The sequence below is a fragment of the Piliocolobus tephrosceles genome, chromosome 18 (assembly GCF_002776525.5).
Source record: "Piliocolobus tephrosceles isolate RC106 chromosome 18, ASM277652v3, whole genome shotgun sequence".
In the NCBI taxonomy this organism is placed as follows: domain Eukaryota; kingdom Metazoa; phylum Chordata; class Mammalia; order Primates; family Cercopithecidae; genus Piliocolobus; species Piliocolobus tephrosceles.
This window is the reverse complement of record NC_045451.1, coordinates 15598071-15616659: the sequence shown is the minus strand read 5'-3', so window position 1 is coordinate 15616659 and position 18589 is coordinate 15598071. Positions and strand designations below refer to the sequence as shown.

The 18589-nt window shown below is 39.0% G+C and overlaps 1 protein-coding gene across 3 annotated transcripts in view; it reads left to right on the top strand.

Annotated features, from left to right (window-relative positions):
* Window positions 1–14231, top strand: part of SERPINB10 (serpin family B member 10) — a 26618-nt gene extending 12387 nt beyond the window's left edge. For all 3 annotated transcript variants that reach the window (XM_023195179.1, XM_023195180.2, XM_023195178.2), the window contains exons 6-8: window positions 8103–8245; window positions 11139–11294; window positions 12946–14231. In XM_023195179.1, the coding sequence (XP_023050947.1) occupies window positions 8103–8245; window positions 11139–11294; window positions 12946–13350 (704 nt within the window). In that variant the 3' untranslated portion in view covers window positions 13351–14231. The remainder of the gene's footprint in view (window positions 1–8102; window positions 8246–11138; window positions 11295–12945) is intronic.
* Window positions 14232–18589: the final 4358 nt, after the last annotated feature.

Genomic DNA, 18589 nt, shown 5'->3' with positions numbered 1-18589 from the left:
TCTGCATCTTGGTGAATGGGTGCACCAGCCATCTTCCTCATGTACTCTGCATCTTGGTGAATGGGTACACCAACCATCTTCCTCATGTATTCTGCATCTTGGTGAATGGGTACACCAACCACACACTTGCCCAGAACAGTAATCTGACAGATATTCTAAATTCTCCCCTTTCCTTTGCTTCCTCTTAAGTGTTTCTCAGAGTTCACTCTTCCTTTCAAATCCCTTCCTCCACAGTCTTTCTTTCTTTGTTATCTTGTATCTGCACAGATGCAATAATTTGCCTCTAATCTTGTTCCTTTCAAATCTAACCTCCATTTACCACCCAAATTACGTGCCCAAAATATAAATTAGACTAGAAAGGCCATGTCACCCGTCTACTCAAAACTGATTCATGCTGCCCCATGACCTGCAGGATCAGCACAAAGCCCCTAACCAGACACATAAGGCCCAATGTGCCTGTGGAGCCTTGCTTGTCTCTCCACTTCAACTCTTGTCACTCCCTGGATTAAAATTTATATTTCAGGGATTCTACATGTCAGAGTGTCACGAACTCCCTGTGCTACTTAATGGCCCTGTACTCATGCTATTTCTTCTATCTGAAATACCTTTCCCTGCCCTGCAACCCCAACCCCTCCTCTGCCCCCAAATAACTTCTCAGGGCATCATTCAGGCTAAACATCCTCCTCTTTGCTCCCATGACATTTGTGCAAACCTTTAATTTGACACTTACCACACTGTTATCAAAACTAACTGCTTATACATCTATGTCCCCTGCTAGACTCAAGGACTCCATGTGTGGTAACTCTGCCTTCAGCTTTAGTCATGCATAACAGGACTGCTCATAGCAGTTGTTCAGAACATTAACATTTATTGGAAAGAATTGATAACACTGGCAGCGCTAAGTGCTCAGTTCCTTTTACATTGAACCCGTGACTCAAAAGCCGTGGTGAAGCAAGAGTGACCATGGTACTTAACTTCCATCCTCATTTGCATTCATCTGAAAATAAGTTTGTTTTGTTTAGAATTATAGATTAGCTAGCATTTACTAAGTACTTGCACTTTTGCAGCTTGTGTGAGACCACATTTGATTGCATAGGCAAAAGTATGTTGTGACCTGCAACACAAATTCAACATAGCAGGAGTAGGAGTAAGAATAGTGCTGGAGTTGGACAAAATGTTAGGTCTCAGATTCCTAGCCTGGTGACTGTTATGTTGTTTGGAAGTCAGATGGGGAACCTACAGATAGGAAGGCTGGGGCAACTAATCTGCTAGTTTTGCATCCCAGCAAAGCCTTTTAGAGCCAAGAAGATAGCTGTTGTCTGATGCCACATAAGCACAGCTCCTAGGGCTTGGTCCTTGCCTTGCTTCACCAGCTTAGACTGATGCACTCAAGGTACATGACAAGATCCAGGTGTCTGGATTACAGAGCTGCCCAGAAGATCTTTCTATGAAGATGGAAATGTGCCGTAAATCTGCACTGTCCAGTGAAGTAGCTTCTATTCCCATGTGACCATAGGTGATTTGAAATGTGGCTAATGTGACTGGGGAACTGAATTTTCAACTTTATTTCGTTTCAATTAATTTATATTTAAGTAGCCACATGCATCTAGTGGCCATCATATTAGGCAGCATAAGTCTAGAAGTTTTGGTTTTGAAGAAGAACTGAGCAAATAATCTTTTACTTCATGGAAGAAAGGGCAGACTGCTGATTATAGTCTATATGGCCACGGTATAGGACATTCACACTTTAAAAAATTCTCTGTTATCATACCACTGGTCAAATGAGAGGCACCAAAAAATAAGCTCATGGTGGACACAGTCCGAATCTTTCACTGAGCCTTGTTTGCCACATCCCATGATTTCATTCCTCCAGCTGACCCTCCTCATTCTATTCCTCAGAAATGGAATTGTCCAGAGAGGCAGAAAGCTGTAATCCTTCTGTATTTTCTATTTTGGACACAAATATCTGCTATTTGGAAGCATTCAACATCAAATAAAATACGGAATTCATTAGCTATTCAGGAACTTAGACTTTGTCGAGGCAGAGTTCCAAGTGTCCTTAAGGGAAAGTTGCTAGGGTGTTTGGCATGATTAGGTTCTACCTGAATCAATTCAAAGAAACTTCTTTCCTTGAGCTTTCAACAGGTCTTCTCCAAGGTCTTCATTTTTCCTTTAGACAGCAGCATCCAGTATCATTAATAAAAACAACACACCTGCACCCTGAACCTTCCCTAGAAGATTTTAGAATATTTTTCTTTCTTTTTGGTGCTCTGAGGTTTCATCATTATGTTCTAGGCAGGGGTCTTTTTATTTTTATTTATTTACTTTATAATTTTGCTGGCAATCATTTTAAATCTAAATATAAAGGTCTTCAGGTAAAGGGAATTGTGTATATTATTTGTTTCATGATTTTCTTCTTTTCATTCTGTCCCTTCTTGCCTTCAGTACTTCCAATAAGCAAATTTGAAATTTCCCAATCTGTCCTATCTGTTTTCATTTATATTTACTTTTCATCTCTTTGCCCTTCTGTTATCCTTTTCCAGCTCATGGTTTTGCTCCAGCTGTGTTCATTCAACTGTTCAGTCAATCTATTCAAGAGTTTTATTCCACGGTTATGTATGTTCAGCTTTGATAATTATTTCTTTTCCCTTCGAGATTTACGGTTATTGGTTATTCCTTTTTCATTAGTGAAATCAGTCAGCTTTCTCTGAATATGTAAATTTTGCTTACTTTTAAGTCTTTTTGCTGTATTAATTCTGTTTCCCATTAGTACATGTTGATGTTGGTGCTTCTCTCTTATAGGGTGGATTTTCTTAACTGTTTAATCCTTTTGGTTTTCTGTGTGTCTTTTTGAGTGAGGATCCCATTTTACCAGTCTTAGTTTATAATACAGATCACAATACCTTGTCTCTGGTGACTGTTGGGCTGACATTGATGTGCTGTGTTTATAACTTGCCTTCTGGGCATGGGAAGTTTCCAGTTTTTCTTGGGAGTTCCTAGCACCTTGGGAACAATGTTCTAACTCCCCTGTGACACAGGGTGCCCTCACTCATTACTCTAGCCTGTAAGCTAATTTGCAGCCCATTGCTGGTCCCCAGGGAGGTATAGAAAGTCAATACACACAATTGCTCTAAACCAATGACTCTCAATCGTGGCAACATATTAAATTGAATTTACTGATTAGTAAGCCTAACTCCAGGTGAACTAATTCAGATATTTGGGAGTGAGGTTCAAGCATCAGTATTTTTTTAATCATAGATACACACAATTTATATATTTTAAATTGGCAAATATAAATGATATATATTTATGGTGTACAAGGGGATGTTTTGATAAATAAATACATTTTGGAATGACATATTCATCACTTCACATTCTTACCATTTTTTGTGGCAAGAACATCTAAAAGCTCCCTTAACAGTTTCAAGTAAACGATATATTGTTACCAACTGCAGTTATGATTCTCTACTAGTGCACATGTACCCTAGAACTTAAAGTATAATAATAAAAAATTAAAAAATAAATAAAAATAATAATAAAATAAAAAAATAAACGTTGCCTTAGTGAAGTTAGAAAAACTTGAAAATTGAACAGCCACATAATCCAGAAATTCCATTTCTGGGAATACATTTAAAGGAAATGAAATCAGTATTTCATAGATGTCTGTATTCCCATGTTAAGTCAGCATTATTCACAATCACCAAGATACGTAGTCAACCCAATTGCCCATCAATCGATGAACAAATAAAGAAAATGTGTTGTGTGTGTGTATATATACACACACACAATAAAATACTCTCCAGCTTTTAAAAACAAGGAGATTCTATCATTGGTGGCAATATAGAAGCATCAGTATTTTTAAGTCCTTCGAGATTCTAATTTGCAGTCAAAGTTAGGAACCACTGCAATAAATGGAATTATTTCATTAATCTCACTGATGTTCCCTGCCCCCAACAAGTTCCATGAATGCATGGCTTTGAGTTTCTAACTCCCTGTGAGCAACACCCCAACCTCCCAAGAAGTCATCTGTGATGCCTTTCCAGTCCTTTAATGGCATCTTGGCTTGCTGGTAGCGCTATTCCAGATGCATTCTTTTTAACAAACATATGTTCTAAAACATTAAATACCTTTGTAAAACAGCATTTTTGAGTATAAATCCAAAGGTTAAAACAATGTAAGCATACTTCGACTATGTATTTCAAAGTGCAAAAAAAGTATACAAATATTATACCTTAGTTTTTAAATTTGTTTTTAATAGAAGAATGGATTTACAATCCTGAAACTAATTTATGTTTGTTCTAGGATTAAGCAAATAAGGAAATTATTGGAAATCATGAGAGCCAGAAAAAGAAATTATAAATAAGGCAAAGACAAAGGCTACAATGAACCCTGTGTTATTAGATTGGAATTGAAAGTATCAATGTGACCCCTTACTCTTCAATATATATGCAGAAAGATAATTCAATAGATAGATGTAAAAATAGATACAGGTGTGTGTATAAAATGTACATTTTCTTTGCTGAGAGGATCTGGAAGCAATGACATCCCAGCAGTAATCAGCATATCTGACACCCAGATCTTGATTTCTAAACTCCTTCTTTCAAAAACGGAAAGCAGGGCTCCTGGACAAAACGACAGTAACAGAGCTGTGACAAGGGAAGTACAAGATAAGGATATTTTGTGGTGACAGAATGTAAGGAAATGCTCAAAATACTTGGGAATACATCAGAAGGACACAGGAGCCAACAGGGGAGGCTTCCAATGACAAAATCTGAAGCAATTTGTGCAATAAAATAAAAAATGATAGTAATGGATTATAACCCAGAGAATAAAGCAAATACCCATGAGTCTATACTGATATAAACAAATAATTGAAGATGCAAATAAAAGAAGAAGGGAAGGCTCTTTCTCATAGTAGAATTCTAGTTAATAAACACGGAAGAATGATGGAAATAGAAAACCACCATCTGCAATAGTAACCACAGTAGTAATTGTTTTAGATAGGAATCATAATTGGATACTAAAATTAGTGGGCAAAAGCCCGATGAGAAACAGAATATTATACACTCTCAAAGTATCTTCCCATGTGATATCAAAAAATTAAAAAAAAAAAAACACCCAGTCCTTTTACGTTGGAAAAATCAGTGTTCAAATTAATAGCACCAGTAATAGGACATATGGGCATCATGCACTTCCTTATATGATTCATTAAGAAGAACACAGCATGACTTCGGTGGTTGTATTAGTTTCCTAGGGCTGTCATAGCACATTAAGGTAAATGGGGTGGTTCAAAACAACAAATATGTATTCTGTCACAGTTTTGGAAGCTAAGTGTCAAAATCAGGCTGTCAGCAAGGCCATGCTCTCTCTGAAGTCTCTAGAGAAGAAACTTGCATGAGCTTCTCATAGCTTTTGGTGGTTGTTGACAATCCTTGGCATTCGTTTGCTTGTGGATGCATCACTCCAATCTTTGCCTGCATTGGCACATGGCTTCTTCCTGTTGTCTGTATCTCTCTTTTGTCTCTGCATCTTCACATGGCATTCTCCTCTCTCTGTACCTATGTCCAAATTTCCCCCTCCTTACAGAGAGACTAGTTATTGGATTGGGTCTCACCTTATGAGACCCAATCCAATATGACATCATCTTAACTTGATTTCATCTGCAGGACTGTATTTCCAAATAAGGTCACATTCATAGGTACTATGGGTTAGAACTGGGACATGTCTTTTTGGGGGACACAATTCAACCCACCACCGGTGATACTCTCACAAAAATGCATAACTTGAGTATTATCTTGATTAAATCAGACAAACCTAAACTGGGAATTCAGGGGAATTCTACAAAACAAATGGAAGTCTTTCTTAAAGGTGTCAAGCTCATGAAAGACAATGAATGAGTGAGAAACTGTTCCAGATTAAAGGTCAGTAAGAAGAAATTGTAAGTAAATGCAATGCAAGGTCTTGTATTGATTTCTAACCCAGAACAACTGATGAAATTTAAATATGACTGTCAATAATATTCTATTAATGTTAACTTCCTGGTTTGGATGATTGGTGTACGTAAGATGTTATCATTTAACAATATTTTATAATCATAATTATTATAAATGTGGTGTATCACTAGAATGTAAATATATCATTTGCTAATTGTTTATTGTTAGAAGATAAGAAAATAATTTTTAGTGTAATAGTGTAACAACACCTAGAAGAACTTCTTACTAGTTTTCATTGTTTTTTAGTTGATTCTCCTTGCTTTCCTTATCATTTGCAAATAATAATTTTGTCTCTTCTTTTTATATAATATCTCATCTAATTTTTTTTTTTTTGCTTTACTTAGTGTTTTGAGAAAAATGCTAAGTAATGTAGTCATAGCAGACCATAAATACCACTAATGTTTCTGGGTTAGCATTATTATGGGTTTGTTGAATAAAAATATTATTTTTAACATTACAGAAGTACTCTTCATTTTAATTTACAAAGTCATAATTTTAAAACTAGAAATGAATGGTGAAGATTAAAAGTATTTTTGCAGATGATGATACGATTTTTTTTCTCCTGTCAATCATCAAAGCAATTGTCTCAGTCCCTTATGGCTGCTATAATAAAACATCTTAGACTGAGTAATTTATAAGTAATAGAAACTTATTGCTCACAGTTCTGGATGCTGGGAAGTCCGAAATCTAGGTGCCAGAAGATTCAGCGTGTGGCTAGGGCTTGCTCCATAGTTTCAAGATGACGCCTTCTCATTGTCATAGCATAGTGGAGGGGGCAAACAGGCTCCCTCAGTCCCTTTATAAGGACACTAATCCCATTCATGAGGGCAGAGCTCTCCTGATCTAATCCTTTCCCAAAGGCCCCACCTGTTAATACTATCACATTGAACATTAGGTTCCAACATATGAATTTTGGAGGGACACAAATATTCAGGCCATATCAGCAACATGTTACCTTAATAGATTTCCTGATACATGTTTCTTGCGTTTCTAACATATGTTAATTAGATTTATTTACTAAAACGTAATTTAGGGTTTATTTGTTTATATTCACAAGAGAAACGAGTTTACAGATGGGAATTTTGTGCTTTTTGTTTTTATACTAGGATATGCTAGCTTGATAAAAGTAATCAGAGAATTTTCTATTTTGTGCTTTGAAACTGTGTTAATAGTGTAGAGATTTATAATTTACCTGGAGGTTGAAAAGAATTTACTTGTCTACGTGACTGGGGTTGACGCTGTTTCCACAGGAGGTGATCACTTAACAGTTGTGAAATTTCAATCGTGTTTAATTTTTTTTTCAGATTTTCTACTATTTCTTGAGATTCTATTAACATTTTCCTGGAAAATTATTTTTTAAATTAAGTGCCACAAGCTGTCTCTTATAATTTTAACAGCTTTTCCATGTCTGTATTTTGGCAGTTTAAAAGATCATCCCTTTATTCTGAGTAGTGTCTGTTGCAGAGTGAAGCTGGGTTGGCCACAAGGTTCTCAAGTCTGGTTCCATCTACCTCAGTTATCAAATGTGTGCCTCTAGAGCAAACCTATAATACTTGATTTGAGAGATTTATATTTGACATATTTTTATAAATCGTTCAAGGTGCTTTAGTAGAGAGTTTGGAGAGAATGTATTCGAGGTTGATAGTCAAATATCAGTTTAAGTTGTAACTCTAACAATCTGATGAAAGCAATTGCACACAGCAGTATTTTGGGCAACAGGAAAACGCTGGCACAACCTTTCAGATGCTAATCAGAACAGCTTACTGCTTGTGGCTACAAACGGAAGTGAAAAAGAAGGAAGCATTTCAGTCCCCTCAAAATAGGGGTACAAATGAACTCAGAGGGAACTTTTTATAATTGAACTGCAAATTTGTACTTTATGTGGAATAACGCTTACTGACCATTCAGCATATTATTTCTTCAGTGTTTCTCTCTTTATTCACAGCAGCTATTCTGGACAGGAATAGTACTTGTCCATTTCTGGAAAATCAAAAACCAGGACTTTAAAGGAAACTTGTATAGTTCCAGAAAAAATAGAGGCCTGGTTGTCTTTAGTTAAAATATACATATTTCTACAAGTCATTTGCAACCTGCCTTTTGTTCTTACAGGTAAAATCCAGAATCTCCTACCTGATGACTCTGTGAATTTCACAACCAGGATGATTCTGGTGAACGCCCTGTATTTTAAAGGAATCTGGGAACATCAATTCTTAGTGCAAAACACCACAGAAAAGCCTTTTAGGATAAACGAGGTAGGAACCTTATAAAGATCAGTTTGGATTTTCACACGGCATTGTAAAAGTGATTCTCTTATAAATTCACTCTTCTTTTAGATTATATGTTCTTGTGAACTATGGCTCTTACTAGGGAAGTGATGGCTGGGCTAAAAGCCTCCAGTTCCATGGGCAATTCAATGAAATTCCCCCGTCCTTGTTCTTCTCTGAATATACCATCACTCAGTCCTTGCTACCCATGTGAGCTGGGTAGGGTAGTTTTCACATTTATTTCCTAGGTGAGAAAAATACAGTGTAGCCAAGTGACTGGAGGCAAGCCTGAGTTAGAAGCAGTCCAGAATAAGAACCTAAGAGTCCTCACTGTAAGTTCTGTACCTGCCCTGCTAAACCAGTACTAACTTCTACCAAATTCTTACCCTTACATAATAAAAGCAATAAAAAGGGAGACTAACGTAAGGTTATAGATCTGACTCTCATGAATGGGCTGGAGTGCGGCTGGGCCTTGGGACCTGATTGGAAACAAGGACTCAAATGTTGTCAGGATTTTTTCCTATATTTTTTCCAACTCTGTTTCTACCATAATTCTTCTCTCAGGTTGAAGTCTAACTTTCTCTGCTTCCCCATTCACAATGACGGAACACAGCTACCCATAGGACCTTCTCCATTCTACACACCAGTTGGAAAATCCCATTCCAAATTCCTAGGAAAGGAACTAGTGGAACAAGGTTTGTTACAGTTGTTTAGTCTAGGGATAGGCCACAAACAGTGCTGCTGTGGAACTATGGCTGTAATGAATGTGTGCAATAGGCATTTCTCAGTGGGGTGAGGATGGGGAAGGAACTGAACACATAATCCAATAGGTTGACAAGAAGTGAGCTGGATAGTTACCTGGGTTTGTATATTCACTGGAAATTTTCAGTTGCAAGTGATAGAAAAGTATTTCAAACTAGCTCTGGCAAAATGGGAATTGCACTGGAATTAGCTTAGGTAACAAAAAAACTGGGAAGTCCAGGAGTGAGTGATTGGGGGTATTTAGAGTCTCAACACATAATCCCAGTTCATTCTCATGCTGTCTCTTTCTCTTTTTCTCTCTAGTTGCTACTCTCATTATCTAATAATGATCAGGGAATATAGTTGCCTCATATTCAGCCTTCAAGCTTCACAACTCCAGTAGACAGAGAAAGTGTTTGCCATTAGCTCTAAAACAGTGATCACAAGGAGGGCTCTGGTTGGGGCCATTCATGGGCTCTCTCTGGAAACAACCACAGTATGCTGGAGTTCACCCAGTAAACAGCCCTGGTCATATGGCCACCACCTTAGCATATGATGGGGCTTTGTGATTGACAGTTCCACACATAGAATGGAAAAGTAACGTATGTCTACAACATCTAAGTTGCACGGGTGTTTGTTTTGCTTTTATTTGGCAATTGGTCTTATTTTTAAATTAGCTTATTTTTTAGAGCATTTTTAGGTTTACAGAAAAAAATATGCAGAAAGTGCAGGGCTCTCATATGTCCCCCCTTCAACATACACAGTTTCCCTTGTTGTTAATATCTTGCATTAGTGTGGCATATTTGTTTTAATTAATGATCTAATATTGATACATCATTATTAACTAAAATCTATAGTTTACGTATGTGTCCATTCTTGATGTCGTACAGTTCTATGGGTTTTGAAAATGCCCAGTGTCATGTAGCCAGCATTACAATAGCATTCTGAATAGTTTCACTGCCCTAAAAGTGCCCTGTGCTTCACCTGTTCATCCATTCCCCCTAAATTCCTGACAACAACTGATCTTTGATTGTACAGTTTTGGCTTTTCTGGAATGTCACATAGTTGGAATAATACAGCATGTAGCCTTTTCAGGCTGGCTCCATTCACTATGAATTTAAGGTTCCTCCATGTCTTTTCAGGGCTTCGTAGATCTTTTTGTTTTATTGCTGAATAATATTTCATGGTACAATTGTACCACAGTTTGTTATCCATTCATCTAGTGAAGCACATCTTAGTTCCTTCCAATTTTTTGGCAATAATAAATAAATCTGCTATAAATACTACACTGTGGGCAAGTTTTTCTGTGGACACTGTTTTTAACACATTTGAGTAAATACCTAGGAGTACAATTGCTGTATTGTATGGTAAGACTAGGTTAACTTAGTAAGAAACTGCCCAACTAACTGTTTTCCAAAGTGACTGTGCTACTGTGCATTCCCACTAGCAGTAAATGACAGTTCCTGTTGCTCCATATCTGTATCAGCATTTGGTGGTGTCAGTGTTTCATGTTTTAGCCTTTCTAATAACCTTGTGCAATTTGCAATTTCCTAATGACATATGACTGAGCATTTTTCATGTGTTGTATCTCTTCCTGGTGAGGTGTTTCTTAGATATTTGGCCCATTTAAAAAAAAACTGACTTGTTTGTTTTACTATTGTTGAGTTTTGTATTATTTGTTGAGTTTTTATTATTGTCTCTTATAAGCATATGTTTTGCAAATATTTTCTGCTCATCTATTGCTTGTCTTTGCATTCTCTTAGTGAATGTCAGTTTTTATAATACTAAAATACTTTCTCAAATATTTTCATGTAAAATATGCCTTACTCAGTTTCTGGACTATTGGCATTTCCATAACTTACACAGGGTCATATATTAAGAATTTGATTTAATACATGTTACTATGATTTATAGGGGATACCACAGTCGTGTTAGAAACAGAAACTCACATATCTGCTATTGGCGATACTTTTCAGGGGGATAGATATTTCCATAAAGGAAGGTCTGGATAATTTTATTCAGCATTTAGCAGAGGATCACCAGTTTCACCAACTGGGAGCCAATGATGGTAGAGAATTGAGTTGGTGGAATACTTCTTCAATGACCTTGTTACCTTTTGGTTTTTTGTTTTTTTTTTTAGACTACAAGCAAACCAGTGCAAATGATGTTTATGAAAAAAAAGCTTCAAATTTTTCACATAGAAAAGCCACAAGCAGTGGGCCTTCAACTCTACTACAAAAGCCGTGACCTCAGCATGCTTATCCTACTGCCAGAGGACATTAATGGGCTGGTACAGGTAAATAACATCAGTGTGTCCGATGTGAGGGTGTTTCCAGTGTTTACTAAAAGAACTGGTTGGCCAAGGTTTCTCCCAATTGTCCTCAGGAAGAATGGTCTCCCTATTATTTAATTCCTATAGAAAAAAGTCACCAGTGTATCTTGAGTCCTAGGCACTTCACCTTCACAATATTATTTAAACTTTACAACACTCTATAAAGTTAATATTACTGTTCCTCAGAAAGGCTAAGCAATGTATAGACAGCTCCAGCCCGGGGTCATCACACACATAGCCACATGTACAACAGGTACAAATGTACCTTGTCAGTCACAGAACTGTGTGGATTGATCATAACCATCTTTCAATCAGTCTAGGTTTCCCACTGGTAGGACCTCGGCTGCCATCTCCTGGAGACTAATTCTAGTGGACGTCGAGAGTGAACCACAGCCTCAACAACATTAATTTGAGATTAATATTTTAATCATTTGCATTAGTATACACACACATCAAGCTGTCTTCCAAAACTTATTTTTTGAACATTTTTATCAAGTAAACAACCTTCAGGAGAAAAAGTCTGTATCAATACTGTCTTCAAGAATTATTTAAGCTGTTTACCAGCCAAATTTCTATTAATCTGGACACAACTTTGGTCAGACCATGCTTCTGAGCAATGTGCATGCCTAAACAGAACATGAGTCTCATGCAACAGATGGCCTGTCTTTCTTTGCACCGTGTCTAATTTTTCACATGTATCAAACTCTTAATACTTATAAGTTTCCATGATCCTACCGGTATGTAGAAAATATTTTCAAATTATGTCATTAAATTTGTGAAACTGGAGAGAATAGTAAAAATAAAACCAGTGTGGACAAATAACCATTAGAGTCAGCTCTTTTAAGATAAAAACCTAGAAGTGCAATTTCCTGAGCTGAAGGTATTGTCATGTTATTAATGTAAATGGTTTACAGATATGCCATTGACAGTCAAAACTTCAGTCTAGAAAATGCATGTGCATTAAAACAAACATGTCATTTAAAAAATCAAATATATACATATATACATATGTAGTATATACACACATATATTTAAATTTTAAAAAATTTAAATATAAAGAAGAGGGAAAGCATCCTTAAACTCAATATAAAATAATTACTTTTGAGATTTGGAGGATTTTCTTATCTTTTCTTTCTTTTTTGACTTAGTTGATAATTATTAATCTCACATTGTTTTGATTAGAGTATAGACATGTTATTCTATTCCAAATTTTGCTTTCAAAGAGCTGTCTCCCATGTTGACAAACAGGTTTTCTTGTGCCTTGGCTTACAACTTGAACTAGAGTATATGCTTTTGTATAGATAACATCTAAATGTATATTTATATTGATATATTTGAGTGTATAGTTGATGTCTTGCATACTATAGCAGAAGTACTTCCATTTTAAATTAAACTCTAATTCTCCTATATCTGGATAGCAATTAATCTGCAGAACAAAGATTTTGAAGGTCAACATTATACAACCAAAGGATATCCAGATGTGTGTGTGTTGTCACCCTGAGTAATGGGAGTGATCATAATTCATCTATGTAATTCCTAGGAAGCTCTCTCAACTACTGGTTTTCATTCCAGTTTGGAATTACTAATTCTTTCTTTCTTGGTTCCAAATGGGCAGCTGGAAAAGGCCACCACCTATGAGAAGCTGAATGAGTGGACCAGTGCAGACATGATGGAGTTGTATGAAGTGCAGCTACACCTTCCCAAGTTCAAGCTGGAAGACAGTTATGATCTCAAGTCAACCCTGAGCAGTATGGGGATGCCTGATGCTTTCAGCCAGAGCAAAGCTGATTTCTCAGGAATGTCTTCAGTGAGAAACCTATTTTTATCCAATGTTTTCCATAAGGCTTTTGTGGAAATAAATGAACAAGGTACTGAAGCCGCAGCTGGCACTGGGAGTGAGATAGAGTCACGAATTAGAGTCCCATCCATTGAATTCAATGCAAATCACCCATTCCTCTTCTTCATCAGGCACAATAAAACCAACAACATTCTTTTTTATGGAAGATTATGCTCCCCCTAAATCCCGCATATCTCTCAACAAACAAGGCCATCTTACAGTGTGAAAAATGTACCATGAGTTGGAAAAGCACAATTTTCACAAAAATGAGTTTGTAGTCTAAACTTTTTTCATATTTGAATATAAGTAAATAGATCTTGAAATAATGCATTCCAATGATCCTGTCATATCTGTACAGCTGGAGAGAATAACGAGTTTTATTTTTACCACGTTAACATTTTGTCTCAGTTGACTTTCATTTACATTTCAGAAGAGCTATGCTATTCAACTGAATGCCTTGCAATTCTTGATCACTTGCAATATCCATGATACTTGTTATCATTATATATTTCGTATACATCATTAAATGAAAAAAATCTTTATAAAGGTGATATGATATTGATAAATAAGAAGTTTCTCAAGAATATCATTTTGATCAAAATTTTAGCCAGGCATGGTGGTGCACACCTATGGTCCCAGCTACTCAGAAGGCTGAGGTAGGAGGATTGCTTGAGCCCAGGAGGTTGAGACTGCAGTGAGCCAAGATCACACCACTGCACTCCAACCTGGGCAACAGAGCAAGACCCTGTCTCAAAAAAATCATTTTGATGGTTCATAAATTACCATTGTAAAACTAAATCCCCTCTTTCTGCTATTTAAAAAATACTTATTTTTTAACTTTAACATTAACTTTAAAAACTAGTGAAATCCAAATGAAATCTGTAGTTCAGCTAGTAGCAATCTCTCAATGTTGGTGCCCTAGTTTTGACAAATGTACCCTGGTAATGTTAAGGTGTTAGCGCTTGGGGAAACTGTACTGGAGTATATGAGAATTCCCTGTATTATCTCTGCACCTCTTCTGCGAATCTAAAATTATTCCAAAATAAAAATTTTATTAAAAATAATCATTATGGATGGCTGAAATACTCAAAACCATCATCTCCCAGTAACCTTAGCCCCGGCGAGCACAATGCAGCGCGCGATCCTCATCCTGGGCGCCCATCCTGGGCTGCTGCCTCTTCCTTTCCGGCCCCTGGGCCTGACCTTCCTTCCGGGTCCGCACAGAAGGCCTGAGCGCGTCACCTCTAACACTGGTCCAGCGCGGGGAACGCGGTGCGCCTCGGCTGCCATCTCCTGGAGACTAATTCTAGTGGACGTCGAGAGTGAACCACAGCCTCAACAACATCTAATTCTAATTACAGCTGGCGATCGGTGAGGTGACAGAAATAAACAGGGCGCTGTGGCGGGAACTAATAGATGGTCTCCTTAGGGTGTATGAGGTGTCCCTTGACCCTTCTCTCCCCGCAGTGGACATCAAGGTGACTCCTCCCCCCAGGACCTCCTACCCGTGGCGTCCTGCGACCCCCACCCCCGCTGCCAGCCCAGTCCTCCCGGGAGCCCTCGGGTGGAGCACGGGGTTGGCTGAGGGGTTGGGGGAGCTTCTATGGACACAGTCAGCCCCGCAGGATGCAAGGGGCGCAGAATCCTTGAAAGAGCTTCCGAGTGAAACCCACGCCCGCCAGTGGGGCGGAGCCCTAGCGGGGGAGGGCGAGTTCCCACAAGGCCAGTGCGGAAGGGAAGAACGCGGTGTGGGGAGGCAGGGACGCAGGAGGGGGCCCGCAGCTGGTGCTCAGAGCCCGGAGGAAGGAACTCCCCCGGGAGTGGAGGGGTGGCCCTCGGGACGCCTCACGGGTCCCATCTCTCAGCCGAGCTCCAGGCAGCCTCGCCCATCGCTCCTGCACCCCACGCGCCCTGGCCCAGAAATGGCGCTGGGCTCGGGCGGGGATCACCTCGAGGCCGGGCCACCCCAATTTTAGGGCCTGGAGATACCTGCTGCTTTCAGGAACTCCAAGCCCTGTATTTCTCCGACTCAGCTCCTAGTACGCACGGGAGCCTCTGCTCTTTTCCCGACATCTCCGGATTTCAGCATCTGGCTCGGCTTCCTCGTCATCCGTACCTGCACCATCATCTATCTGTCCACACATCTGCAGCTTTCGGTTCCTCCTAGATGCCCGGCTAACCCCCAACCCATAAGATTCTACACCCGCTCGATTCTAGGCACTTTTACTGCCGCTTAACTATGGCCACGCACTCCACTACCCCATATGAGCCTGTCATCTTCCCCAACTGCTCAACTTCCTCCTCAAAAGTCGTCCTCCTTTTATTCGTTGTTTTCAGTAACTCTCTTATCTGGTTCTTTCTGTGCCTCTCTTGCCTCTCTAAGTGTCTTTCTCCGGCTCTTTTTTTTCTCTATTGACCGCTTATATTTTGGCGTTCTTAGGGCTCCGGTGCTCTTCACACACTCTGGAAAATCTTTCCATTCCCGTGACTTCAGCTATATCGATTTGCTAAGGACCCTTAAGTTTTTCTTTTTTGTGGAGACAGGGTCTCACTCTGTTGCCCAGGCTGGCCTCGAACTCCTGAGCTCAAGTGATCCTCCCACCTTTGCCTCCCAAACTTCTCCTGAACTTTCCATGTAACCTTAGCATGTCAAAAATGAAATTCATTTTCTCCTCCAAATTCATTCAGTTTCCTCTTTCCTTGGTCTTGCTTACTGTCACTGCCAATCACCGACTTGTCCAAGTCAGTAAGTCTGGAAATCATGCCAACTTTCTTCTTCCTCACCATCCCATCCACCAATCCCCAGGTCCTGTCTATCCTCCTTCTTAAACAGCTCTTCCATCCACTTTTTAGTTTTAGGTTTTTCATTAAATGAAAGACATTTCCCTAATTTCCTGCATTTTACCTGCCGTTTCTGATTGTCACTGTTCAGAAGGCAAATGACATGGTGAATACCATCTGTGCTTACAACACCATACTTGTTCCAGCTTCTGTCTCTAGACAACATGCTCTCTCTTGTTCCTCAAGGCTACGTTTCTTGAAAGAGTAGTCAAAGAGGGCTGTCTCCACATTTCCCTTTTATATCTCAATCTAATTCAATTTGATTTTTATCCCAACCACTCTCACTAAGGTAAGTAATGACTAGAATACTGAGAAGTGTCCTCTCTTCAATCGTAACACTCCTTTTCCTCTAACCTCAGCTGCTGATACTATTCACCTCCTTCCTTTCCTTTGTCCAGCTTTTTCTGTATCTTCTCCTTTTTCACATCCTCTTTGCTATGTCCTCTTTCTGAAGCCGTATCTTAAATGTTGGCATTGCTGGGCATGGTGGCTTATGTCTGTAATCCCAGCACTTTGGGAGGCAAAGGTGGGAGGGTCACTTGGGCTCAGGAGTTCAAGACCAGCTTGGGCAACATAGTGAGACCCTGTCTCTACAAAAAAGAAAAAAAGTTAGCTGGGCATGGTGGTGCATGTCTGTGGTCCCAGCTACTTGGGAGGCTGAGGGAGGATCACTTAGGCCTAGGAGGTCAAGGCTCCAGTGAGCCGTGATTGTGCCACTGCACTCCAACCTGGGAGACAGAGTAGAGACCTTGTCTCAAAATAAATAAATAAATAATGCATAAATAAATAAATAAATATTGACATCCTCTAGGCTTCTTTCATCAGACCGATGCCTTCTTGATATGCAAGCTCGCTGGGCCTATTTGTCTCCCGAAAGTTCACTTGGCGCCTATACACCATACCTCAGTCTTTACTTCTGTCTCCAGACATTTCTACCTGCTACTCCTTCCCCCCATGTTCTCTCTCTCTCTGTTAATCATGTCATCATGTATCTAACTATGTGTGTTAAAAAACTAAGACATACGGTACTCTGCTCTTTTTCTTGCCCTCTCCCCCAAAATCAACTTGGTCATTAGCTCCTGCAATTTCTGCCTTCTAATGAGTTCTTGACATCACCATTGCTATTGTCTGGGCTTAGGCCCAAATTACTTGTGTTCTGGTCTCCTCCTGCATCCTAAGTATTGACATTAGAGTAAATCAGACAGACAGACAGAGAGAGAGAGATCAATAAATCATGCTGTCATGCCACTTCTCTGGTTTTAATTCTATAATGATTTTCCATTGCTCAAAGAATAAGCCCCAAATTTCTTAGAATGGCATAAAGAATATTTTCCAGTTTAGCTTTGACCTATTGATTGGGTTTAACCTCATTCAGGGTCATCATGGACCACTCCCCAGCATATACCTTCTATTCTACCCACAAAATATACCCATTCTTCACCTGCTACAAACCTTTTCACAATCACGTTTTTAGAAACATGTCATCTCTGCCTAATATATTCTTTCTCCACTCGCCATCTGTAAAATCGTTCATCCTACAAGACTCATCTCAACTGATGTTACTATGGAGTCCTCCTGAGTCACGGGAGCTACTATTTCCATGATTCTGTTCTCATCCTGCTGTATACCTGCTCCATTAGAGATGCTGTCCACTCTATTGTAAATACAACCTGTCTTTCCCATTCATCTGAGATACAGAGAAAAAGAAGGTACATATTTTATTTAGTTTTGTTTCTCAACTTCCTTATGGCCTGTTACAGTGCTCAGTACACTAAAAGTCTCATAAATGAAGTTATGGGCAAGTAGTAAATGGTTTGTTTTATATCATTTCTCAAATCTGTTATTTAGTAAAGAAGGGATTTCAAGGGATGAACAAATTTGATGTGGGAAGGGTTTAGAAAATATCTAAGCATCTAAATGTAAAAAATGGTCTGTGGTTCAAAAACTACAATCATTTTTTCTCTTTTTTAAAAATAGTACAATAGAAATCTAGAGTGGAGCAGGAGAGCATCGCCTTATTGCATCACTGAGTCCTTCTCCCTCAAAAATGAATTATTTTGATTTTTAACTGTGGGAACAAGAGAGGTAAATTTATACTGAATTTTTCTGTGAATCCCAGTAAGGGGGAGAAAAAAGCAATGTTGCATCTATATTGAAGGACTGTGAATTTACTTCAATTCCAGACCTATTATTTCAGTTTAGGGAATGGAAGCCACTAGGGATAAGGAATCTTCTTCAGCACTTGGTCATTACCAGTCTGTAAGCAGAGATGCAGTTTGTTGAGTGCCAGAAAAATATGTTCCAGCCTCAGTGCTTGACCCTCCACTAAGATATTTGAAGATATGGCCGGGCGCGGTGGCTCACACCTATAATCCTAGCGCTTTGGGAGGCTGAGACAGGTGGATCATGAGGTCAAGAGACTGAGACTATCCTGGTCAACATGGTGAAACCTGTCTCTACTAAAAATACAAAAATTAGCTGGGCGTGGTGGTGTTCGCCTGTAATCCCAGCTACTCGGGAGGCTGAGGCAGGAGAATTGCTTGAACCCGGGAGGCAGAGGTTGCAGTGAGCCAAGATCGTG